The following is an 11,057-nucleotide window of genomic DNA, read 5'->3' on the forward strand; positions in this document are numbered from 1 at the left end:
AGTTGGCTATAACTTTTGAACAAATTAAGATACGAACATTATTCTTGCTGCAAAACATTTTCGAATGTTTTGGGATTCCCGAAATATAAAAAAAGAAAAAATGTCATTTTTACAAAAAAACGATTTTTCAAAGGTGGCGTCATACCTTAAGCCCATTTGTCCACACGGACAAAAAACTGAAAACTGCTTCCAGCGTTGCTTTCCTCACACATTGTAGTATCTACCCACATATTAAAATTAAATTTCTGGTAGCCCATTTTTCTTCTATTGTTTGAGCAGACAATGGCATGATATATATTAATATCTCGGAGACTAATTGGCCTAGAAATAAAATTGCATATTTGAAATCAGCAGAAAAAACTGAATAAGTCTGTGCAGTTTCATTGCCTTTGGTCTGTAAGTAAAAAAAAATGCTCTAAGACCCATGTCCCCCCTTAAGACAGCACTTGAAAAGACACAGCTGCGTGACAAGGGTAGTCGGGCATTTCATCCTTATTATAGTGGAAGGCATTGGTAGGGCTATGCACTGCCCACACCCAGATCACTAAGTTTTAAAGAGAAGCTTACTTTTCCCTCTCAGTGGCACACAAGGGTCACTGCAACGGCTCTGACCCACTGGCACTGCACAGAGAAAGCTACCAAGAGGTACAGTCAACGAAACAAGTTTATAGCCCGAATATATACTTTTTTCCAAGGACAATGCGCTTGTCATGACTTATGGGTGAAAGCTTCTGAGAAGCCACGTAACTGCGTGCTACCGACTTTGTTGCGGGCAGGGCAAAGGAGGGTGATTGGAGTGTAACTCCATTCTCTGAGTGGTACATTACCCAACTTCCGGCTTGGCCTCCCAGTTCATCTCGCAGTTTTCTCAGCGGCGATTTCGGCTCAAAATCGTCTCGGAATGTAATGCAAGAGGCAACACGCACCCGGAGGCAAATGGTTTAAAATGTTCTTGCTGTTAATTCTTGGCTTAAAAATTAACAGTAAAAAAATTAATTCAAGTAGGGGGATTTGAACTGCTGCCTCATGCATTCAGAATGTAGCACCAATTTGCTGTGCCACAGAAACAATAGAAATGAGCACTTTTACTTATGCTTTTTTATGTGCTGCTTAACCACAAGCTGTGGTGACTGCAGAACTATGTAGGAAATGGAAAAGGCAGGCAGGAAGGAATCATTCTATGATTACTCAAGAGGCAGTGCCCTACTCTTCGAAGCTAGATCACGATGTCCTAAAACGCATAGCTACAAAAAGAAAACATCTTATAATAGAATGTGCCAGCACCCATCCGGATGACGATGCAGGAACAGATGCTTTCCCTGAGACCCCAAGGTTTAGAGATAACGATGGTCATGTGAATGAATCTGCAGTAGAAGTTAGCAAAAAGCAACTGGAAGATTGGTGGCTCAAGAGCAGGGAGGTGACATAAGATTAGAAGTGCACAATTAAAAATTGCATTTGAAGAAAATGGCAAATTTATAGACTGATTTGTAACACCGTTAAATAAATATAAAGAAAAAAATTCGAGCATGGCAGCAACTGCCGCCACCCAGTTTCAAAGGGGATGTATGCTCCTATCTTTCATCCATCCATCCTGTAGGATTTTATATACTGTTGAAAGAATAGAATCATGCAAGATCAGATGTAAGTGCTGCGGCACACCGTGCATTCTCCTAGCGAGGGGTAGGAGGGGCTCTCCCTTACTGTGCATGCGTGGGTCAACAGCAAGGGGTTAAAGAACTGACACAAGGTGGCTGCCCCTTGGGGCAGCACTGTGTAGTTAAGCCTAACCACGTGCCAAGAGGAAAACGGTTCCATAGTCCGATACAACTTAAGTCTGCAGTTAAGCTCCGCCTACATTCAGGACCACCGCGCAGAATTCCTTGCTAGACAAAAAAGTGCTCCGTTGTTAAAACTTTTCTTGTTACTTGAACAGGAAGCTAAACACAAGAGAAAATTATAAGCTCTAGAATTTTGATACCTGGCTTGTTTCATATACTTTAAAAGGCTGATTTCGTTTACTGTTGTGATTGGTTTGCAGGGCAATACAGGACACTGGGGACCGTGGCCCAGTGTTTCCAACTGCTGTTTTCATAATTTATATCCTACTATCTAATTTCCACTGCATAAAAAAAAAAGGAAATAAGCAACTTTCCTTCTTTCCACTAAGGCTGGATGTAGCACGCTTGAAGGCACTGACCGATTCCAAAATATCCAGGGGTTGCAATACGAAATGTTCTACTTGGTTTTCCTTTCTTTTGGTCCTCTGGTTGCAGCTTCCCGGTGATGTAGGACATGACGGACAACATGACGTAAGCATGCAAATGCTGCTATTATAGTAGACATGGTTATTGTAACAAAAATAAATTTCCCTGATTGATGACGGGTATCTTCATTCGAAAGAGTGAAGAACAGCAGAGTTGTTAGGGCCATAGGGACCAGCTGCTGTAGTGTTCTGTTTGTGAGCACTGGCCGACCAGTGCTGACGCCACCGAATGAGCGGGCATGATAACGCATTTGACATACACAAAAAATAAAAAAATGAACTGGAGCATGGCCCCTACCTCCTACTGCTTTCTTTGTGACTGACATCATGACCAACGAAATAGAAAACAGAACATTACAAGATACAACCCCAGGACCAGCACTCCGAGCCCTCTTTAGCCTACCACCCTCAAGGCATACAGGTAACGGTGCATTAATAGTCTAGTTTGTCAACCCTCCAATCACACTATTGTTTGATCCCAGATTGAACTGATGAATTGCTTAGTAGCTAGTCTGCCTTGGCTAGAGTCTGATAGCCTCCTGGTATCCACAACCACTGAATAAGAGCCCCAACAGCCAACCAGGCTTCAAGGATTGGAGCCCAAATTTTTGATAATGAACAATAAAAGCAATGCTTCTGGAGAAAGCTGGCAAAGTTCTGCTGAGGTCTTGTAAGTGGGGCCGCCGCGGTGGCTCAATGGCTATGGTGCTCGGCTGCTGACCCAACAGACGCGGGTTCGATCCCGGCCGCGGCGGCTAGAATTTCTTTGGAGGAGAAATTCTTGAGGCCCGTGTACTGTGCGATGTCAGTGCACGTTAAAGAACCCCAGGTGGTCGAAATTACCGGAGCCCTCCACTACGGCATCTCTCATAGCCTTAGTCGCTTTGGGACGTTAAACACCCATTAAACCATAAACCATCTTGTAAGTAGGTATCCAAGCTAAATGAAGAGGTAATAGGCCAATGCATTCAATGCATCCCCTGTCTTCCATGTTCAGCATCTCTGGAGTGTTCTACACCAGCCTCATGGCAACGACAAAGAACCAAAGGCAAGCTTGTGCAGTGCCATCAAAAACCAACTGTAGAAGCATGTGATGACAGGAGCAAGAGTTCCCTGTATCATACTGGGCAATTCATAAGATGCCAAGCTGCTTGCATCGCCATCAAGTGTTGCCATTATCCGGTTTACTTTGCCACATACGCAAGCACTGATGCCCTGGCATCAATACTTACTATCATACTGCTCAGTGCTGTTTAGTCTTGCGAATGTTTTGTTGTCTCTGCTGCCCGCCTGCTGTAATTGAAGTGATATGAAATGTGGTGACAGTCATCAATGTGCAGTGCGTATCACGGGCACAAGGATGTGATGCATCGCATCAGGGGACCACAAAGGCTTCATGCATCACTTCCCAAGGCTTACCAAGCCAGTCTTCCACACGGAATGTGTGCTGCGACCAGCCACCACTGAGGCAAGGCTTGCTCTGTGCATTAATTCCAAGGATGGTGCGTCTGTCCTGTGCATTAATGAGGTTTTGAGTTACACCCGAGCACCAGTGTTGGGTAATTCACCTTCTTCATGCAGCTGCTCTCTGCAAGCGCGCCTCTCTTGCGCTGCACTAGTTGAAAACAAACATTGCACTTGTTGCCAACAACAGGTGCAAGTGGCAGGTGCGACTATTCATCCACTACTCACGAGCGCGGCTGGTGCCACACGGAGGCGCATTGCACTTGCGGCATTAACTTCTATGGATTCTTACCCAGTTTTTTGTGTAATAGACTAATTTTCGCGCATTCGCCAGAGGGCACCACATCTGATGAAAAGGCCAGTTCCCCATGATCACTGCAGCTTGCATAGGAAACACCTCTGGCCATGGGTGTTGGTGAGTTACAGGAGAGACTTTTAAATGACGGCTCAGAAATTAACGCAACATTCAAAAAGAGTTGTTTTGAAGAGATCGCTGCGGAACATTTTTCCGACGTGTTGTTGATAAGCAACTGCAATGTTTCTTTGAAGATGTTAGTGGAGCACTGCACAAGACTAGCCTGCACTTTAATACACAAACTTGTACTTCAAATGAGCACTTTGTGTAATCCTTATTCCATGGAAGTGTTCCGCATCATCCCTGTACATTCATTCCATACTCTGGTTTGATTTATTGGGGTTTAACGTCCCAAAGCAACTCAGGCTATGAGGGACGCCGTAGTGAAGGGCTCCGGAAGTTTCGACCTCCTGGGGTTCTTTAACGTGCACTGAAATTGCACAGCACATGGGCCTCTAGAATTTCGCCTTCATTGAAATTTGGCTGCCGTGGCCGGGATCAAACCCGCGTCTTTTGGGTCAGCAGCCGAGCGCTGTAACCACTGAGCCACCGCAGCGGGCGTTCCATACTCTAGCTGCGATGATCAGGTGTATTATTTGAACTTCCCTTTATTGCTATGGCTGCCACAGAAGCTGGTGGAATCTCTTTGTCCGAGCCTGTCAGTGACTTGGAAATGTCTTTTTACCCTGAGGGGAGGGAAATGAAAAATTGAGCAAGTGATGCTCTACGAGGGGCCTTCCTTACGAACATGTCAAAGTGCCACCTCAGCAGTACAAAAGGACAGCATTGTGGAAACACCAGTACAGACCAGGAACCAGGTTCCAACCTTGCAGCAATTCATCTGGACATAGTTTCGCAGCCTGCTCTTGCATGACACAATGCCACAATTGAGACAGTGTACAAAAGTACGAGTTGAATAGCTGTCAGTAAGTATGTGCTCAGATTTTACTGCGAAAGAAATGTTGTGAGCAGCCTCCGTTAGTATAATAAATAAATGTAGAGAATGACCTTCTACATATACCGAGAATTAACCCTGTAATTAATCTTATTTGAGAATTGACGCTATTGTGTCATACCCTTAAGGCAGAGCTTAAGTGTCCCCTTTCACAAATGACAAATTTAACGTTAGATGTAAAAATGATCGACATTGCATGAATGTGTGGTAAGCCTAAATGGTGACAAAAGCACTTCCAAATGATTCAAAAAGGCAGGGGGTGCACAGAACGCATTTCGCAACCGAAGCAGAAACAGGCTGCGAAAAACACGTGCCTGCCTGTGCTAAAGAAAACTTCCCAGTGTCGATCGAGACTTTCCTCACGTAGCTTCTAGTATCACCATGTAGTACCAGGTTACAATATAATATCTTCCACCCAAGGTTAACCAGGACAATTTCTAGGTTCAAAAAAAAAAAAAAGATAGCATCTGCATAGAGTTATACATCCTGCTCCTTACTAATGCAGCTGGAGTCTCTGCTCAAGGATGTTGGTGCAGTCACAATTTTTCGTTAGCACGTTTTGGAAATTTTCAGAATCAGTGTCCCGTGTCATTTCTCTCGTCATTTTTTGCGCTGCTGCTTCAACATTTGAACCAACCTGCCCAGCTTCACACCAATATGCTATATGCTTAGTCCACTTACAGCAAACTTCGGCATGTAACAAATGTACACTGCATGGATAGCAAATGGGTTCCACTGTCGGCTTCATTTGCATAATGCGCTATTAGGCATCAATCGTGTACTATTATGCTGTAATCCTGATTAAGCATATGCATGGTACACCATTACTACATATCCAGGAAGAGTAAGCACCAGCCAAAATTCATCACTCCATCACCAGGCGGCCTTAGCGTTCTGCTATTCAAGACGTCACATACGGTGCATCCATCCATGCTGAATGAAGAGAATTGTCGTCAGACTAAGCCCCCAGAATAGATGGTATCCAAATCCTTCAGTTTGATGATGCCTCAGCGCTGCGGTATTGGTAAAAGCCAAACAGAGACGTATGTTTGTCTGAACGACGCGTTATTGGTGACATCTTATCAGAACAGCAGCATACACTGGCATACTGTAAGGGTCACTCCAGGTCCCAAGCGATTCCCAAGCACAAGGAAAGCAGGGCAGATGCTTCTAAATGAACACATCATACAAATGTGAAATGGACGCATCATGTGCAGTCGCGATCGCTACGTTTCGGGATGTTTCCAGACTGCTAGGTGTCGCTTTGATGTAGTTTAGACTCTTTACCGCAGCTGTGATAAGTCCAGTGTAGCCTAGTGATGCACCACGTGGCTCGCAGTGGGTGCACCACGTTTATTTCACTGTAGATGAGGGTCAAAAACTTCAGCGCATGCGTAGGACATGACCCTGCTGTAGGCAGCTGCACTAACAATTACGAAGTTTTACACCAGTGACTACCAAGAAAGCTTCACTTCTTTTATATCTGCTGACAGGTCTTTACCCTTATCAGAGGTGCCTGCAAGCACATAACCGAGCAAGGAGACTCGAAGGAGGAAACTAGGAAGGAAGGAAGAATGTCATGACCCATTTTGGCCAGCAATCCTGCATCCAGGAGATGTTTGTTCCGTACAGTACACTGTAATCTGCAGTAGGCTTACTCTTGTGGCATGAGCTTTCAACATGGATGACAGTTGAACTTAATAAAACACCACACTGATAAGCAGGTCACGTGACCAGGATGCAAGCTTTACTTCTTTGAAAAATAACCATGCTACTCTTCACTTCTGTACCTTGCACAAATGGACAATACGGTTTTGTAGGTCTTCTTTCAGTAACACTACAACTTGCCAGGTCACCATTTTTCTTCTTCTGTAATAGAGCACTGAATGTTCTGCCACATCAGACATCATACACCAGCAGTGATCAACAAAAGCTGAGCCTTTGAGCCAGTTACTGAAAATGGTGAAGCTTCTGAGTCGGGTGAGCTGGCTTGCTTCAAGATGAGTCTACAACCATTTCCACAATCTTTGCAAAGATCGAATAATGAGCGTTTCCATACAAAATGCCGCACACAATCCAAAAAAACAGGTCTAGCTTCATGAAGCATGAAAGAATTCTGCGAGTGCAACAACATTGAGCCAGTTGCTATTTTAGTTGCGCTGCCTTCAATGAATGCACCAAGTCTTGCAGCAGACCCTCTATGTGGGCCCCGTGAAGTCTGGACCCAAAGCCCTGTGTCACCTCGTTTCTCGACAGCACACGAGCTCCGGTGTCATGGAAGTGTCCTGCACCTCAACTATGTTGCCATCTTCATCAAAACAAACCGACGTCTCCTTTGCACTTTCTTCAGCAACTTGCTTCTGATGCAGGAGTTGCAGAGTGTATAGGAGGTCATCTTTGCGGAGCTCTTCATCAGCAGGATTCAGGTGAACAGCAGAGCAGAAGCTTCTCAGCGCCTGCAGAAGAAATGAGACTGTTAATGGTGCAGTGTAGCACAGGTTGACCATTACTCCTTTTTCACAAATTTCCTCCACAGTTTGGGATTACCCTAAACACACCGGACTAAATTCCAGACGAGTGCTTGCCATGTGAATCTCGCCCAGCTGCAGTCGGGCTCGTCCCAGTGTCTGGTGGCCAACCCACCAGCAAGGGTCAAGCTTGACAACCTGCTCTGCCTCCTGGACAGCTGCGAAGTCTTCCCGCAGCAGCATCAGCACCTGAAGGGTGAACGCCACTTTGCCTACCCAAGCTTCTGAAAACGCAGTGTAACGGTTGACTTTGCACAACCATTACCACAACCGCAATTACTATTACTACGAGCCATATCATGCCCACCGAGAGGCATTCAAAGAAGATTCTGCAAATGCTACTACTGCTTGATCTATCTCACTTTCAAACTACTTCTCGAGACTGAGGCCTGCAGTTCACGTCATACCTGCAGACAGCACACATTCCCCTGGGTGACTAACGCTAATGATTTCACAACAGGCAGTAACTTGAAAGCTGACGATCTAACAATGGCTAAGGTACGAAGTGCCAGGAAACCTGCAGGGGGCCCATGATATGTTACAGCATGATTGTACCTCACTGCTTCATGGGCCAACCAATGCTGCATCATTCTCTTTCGCTAAAGACGATAAGTGAAGTCACAGTGGTTGGCATTAGACAACACGTTTCAGCAGCAACTAAAATATCTAAGAGATTCTGATAGCTCTTATTACCTGAGCTCTCATTTCATGGATGGCAATATCACCAGGAGTCAGTTGCAGGGCTTCGTCAAACTTCTTCATCGCTTCCCAGTACCTGCAATTTTGTAAACAAAATTGTGAAGTCCTGCACATCAACAACCTGACACCAACTTTTCAGCAGCTGGATGCTTCGATGACGCCTGTCAACGCAAGGCTTTTTCAGACAGTTGCGACTACTCGCCTTGCCAGGAATGAGAATCAGGAAGTGAAACTACACAATAATATTCCTGAATGCTCCAAGGTGGCCATCACCCCCATTTCATTTCATTTCATTTCATTTCGCTTTATTTTTCGAGAATGTAAGTTACATCCTAGAGAGATGCAAGGGCTAAAAGCTGCTAAAAAGCAGCTTGACGGGGCCCATGCACCTCAAATGGCAGTACACGACAGAACGCAAAAAAAAGGTCTACAAAGATATATAGGTTAGAACAAACAAACACAACGAAGCAAGTGACATATTGATCCAATACAATGAAAACAATGGCAGTTTACAGACGCACGAAAACAAAGAGAGGACCCCCCCCCCCCCCAAAAAAAAACACTTATTGTGCATACATGGCACCGGCAGACAAACAGAGGCACATAAAGTGCAACCTGGCTATATATTAACAAAATACATTTTTAACTCACTTTGTTTAACACTAGCCAAAACTTTGTACTTATTAAGAGTGGTCGGTAAATTGTGTTCAAGCGTTTGAAGTTTATAATTATTACGAAAATATGGAATATACCAGGGATCGGTATTTCGGGTGTGGGTTTGATTCGAAGCGGTCCTTAAATGGGCAGTATGTACGAGGAAATCTCTATAAGCAGGAGAAGAATGGTAAAAAAACCTCAAAATGCAAAAAACATACATATGTTCAAAACGAATTATTTTATAATTAATAAAGGCACTTCGTGACGGAGAGAGATAAGGAAGGTTTGCAATGTAGCGGATCATTTTCTTCTGCAGAACCTGTATTTTTATCACATTTGTTTTTGTGGTGGTTGCCCAAACAGAGTTACAGTAATTCAAAACGGAACCGAAAAGAGCATGATAAATTTGAATTTTCACGTGAGTGGGAAGAAGCCATCGACATCGTGATAGAACACCTGCTACTGAAGAGAGCTTTTTACAAATATTTTCCACATGCTGATCCCAGCTGAGATGCGACGAGAAAGTAACTCCAAGGATTTTGTGGTTGTCAACAATTTTAATTTCTTGACCTGCGTATTTAGGAGCGCGTTGTAGTTCGAATGGCTTGTTCCTTGCACGGAAAATTATTATTTTAGTCTTTGTAGGGTTTATTTGGAGGCAATTACCAGTTTTCTAGTTTCGTAAGGATTACATTGCACTCTTCTATTAACTTGTTTATGTCGTGACCAGATATAAGTATACTGCTATCATCGGCGTATATGATAAATTTCGCTTTCTCATGAATGTGCACAATGTCATTTATATAGATGTTAAAAAGCAACGGGCCCAGAATGCTGCCTTGAGGCACACCATTTTGTACCGCCAGAAAAGAAGACTGATGCTTGTCGATATAGACGGAAAAGGGGATGCACTGGACCTGCCAGGTGCAAATGCGTAATCGCATGTCCTCACAAAACCATTTCGCATTCGCAGCGTGCAGTACAATAGCAGCGTGCAGTACAGCACAGTAGCATACAGCAGTACGCCTCCGCTATACCCTAGAACTATTACTACCTTTAGATGTTCAAGAAACGTTCACGTATCATACTGAGGAGAAACAAATAAAATCAGCACACCTGTTCGGTAGCACGCAGTTTACAAATCCTGATAGAGAATACAGAAAACCTCTAGGCGGCAGCAGTCGGTAACAGGTAACAGCCACAGTGATAGCTACTGAATATGTAAAGACCGTTTTGCTACGAGCAGCTGGCACACTACGAACAGCGCGAAAAAGGACTATGCACTAGGCAGGGATCACTGCGTTGTTGAAACTAACCTCTCCAGCTCGGCCAGCGTGGTTCCCTCCTGTCTGAGGCGACGGCTCTTCTGGGCACAGTCTTCAAGCAACATGTTCCTACGGCGTTTGTAGCCGCTCAGCCAATCTACACCGTCAGGCGGATCGGAGTGCTCGTCCGCGGCGTTTTCTTCAAACGCTGCCGAGACACCTGACGCAACCTTCCCGCCTGCCTTCCGCTTCCAGCCGAAGGCAGTTGCCTTCATACTTGCGCGTGGCAATCGAGAATGTGAGCAGCCACCGAATACAATTACTCGCGACCGGAATTCTCACCGAAACCACTCAAAACAACAACACACTCGGCGACATTTTGAACTGATGACGATGCGCTTAACGATGTCGACGCCCATGGAGGAAAAAAAACTAAGGAGGGAGCGTGACGTCACGCGGCCAGCGTTCGCAAGCCGAGTGTTTTGAAGTCGTTTTCTCCCTCAGTTTTTCGCTCTCCGAGTCTGTCCTCTTTGTTTTGGTTCTGGTATGTTTTAGTGCGCGCGTATGCGCGACCCGCGGCGCGGGCGTCTACAGCAAGGAAGTTGATCTACAGATAGTCTGCCGCGCTAATCGGCGCATGCGCGCGCGCAGCGGGGCTAGACTTTACCGCACGCTATCACGTGGTGTGATCACGGGGGGACACACTCTCTTTTTTTTTGCTATATCTTTACTTGTAAAGGCTAGGCTTCAAGGTTGTCGCCGGACGCTCCCTCCTCAGTTTTTTTTCCTCCATGTCGACGCCCGACTCTTTGGGCCATAGAGTTAATGCTTTGGGCAGAGGTATGGCAGAGGAAATGAAAGTAAAGTT

The 11,057-nt window shown here is 45.0% G+C and overlaps 1 protein-coding gene across 2 annotated transcripts; it reads right to left on the reverse strand.

The window, feature by feature from the left end:
- Window positions 1–6,759: 6,759 nt before the first annotated feature.
- On the reverse strand, window positions 6,760–10,587 carry LOC149365763 (tetratricopeptide repeat protein 33-like). 2 transcript variants are annotated; one of them, XM_089545879.1, is made up of 4 exons: window positions 10,241–10,587; window positions 8,262–8,343; window positions 7,599–7,757; window positions 6,760–7,496 (listed from the first exon to the last, which is right to left on the reverse strand). In XM_089545879.1, exons 1-4 carry the CDS (start codon window positions 10,462–10,464, stop codon window positions 7,278–7,280), a joined length of 684 nt encoding a protein of 227 aa, XP_089402005.1. In that variant the 5' UTR covers window positions 10,465–10,587; the 3' UTR covers window positions 6,760–7,277. The 2 variants fall into 2 exon arrangements, with proteins under 2 accessions (XP_089402005.1, XP_089402013.1); XM_089545887.1 differs by having other exon boundaries at window positions 7,626–7,757; window positions 10,241–10,585.
- Between the last annotated feature and the right edge of the window lie 470 nt (window positions 10,588–11,057).

The sequence above is a fragment of the Amblyomma mixtum genome, chromosome 1, assembly GCF_055824585.1.
Source record: "Amblyomma mixtum isolate Tamu chromosome 1, ASM5582458v1, whole genome shotgun sequence".
NCBI classification, from domain to species: Eukaryota; Metazoa; Arthropoda; class Arachnida; order Ixodida; family Ixodidae; genus Amblyomma; species Amblyomma mixtum.

Bases quoted from the DNA above. Each gene is read 5' to 3' on its own strand.
- LOC149365763 (XM_089545879.1), bottom strand. From the start codon at position 10,464: ATGAAGGCAACTGCCTTCGGCTGGAAGCGGAAGGCAGGCGGGAAGGTT. The intron at 7,758-8,261 runs GTAATAAGAGCT...TTCACCCTTCAG, and splicing joins TCCATGAAATGAGAGCTCAG to GTGCTGATGCTGCTGCGGGA. The intron at 7,497-7,598 runs GTGTGTTTAGGG...TTTCTTCTGCAG, and splicing joins CTCGTCTGGAATTTAGTCCG to GCGCTGAGAAGCTTCTGCTC.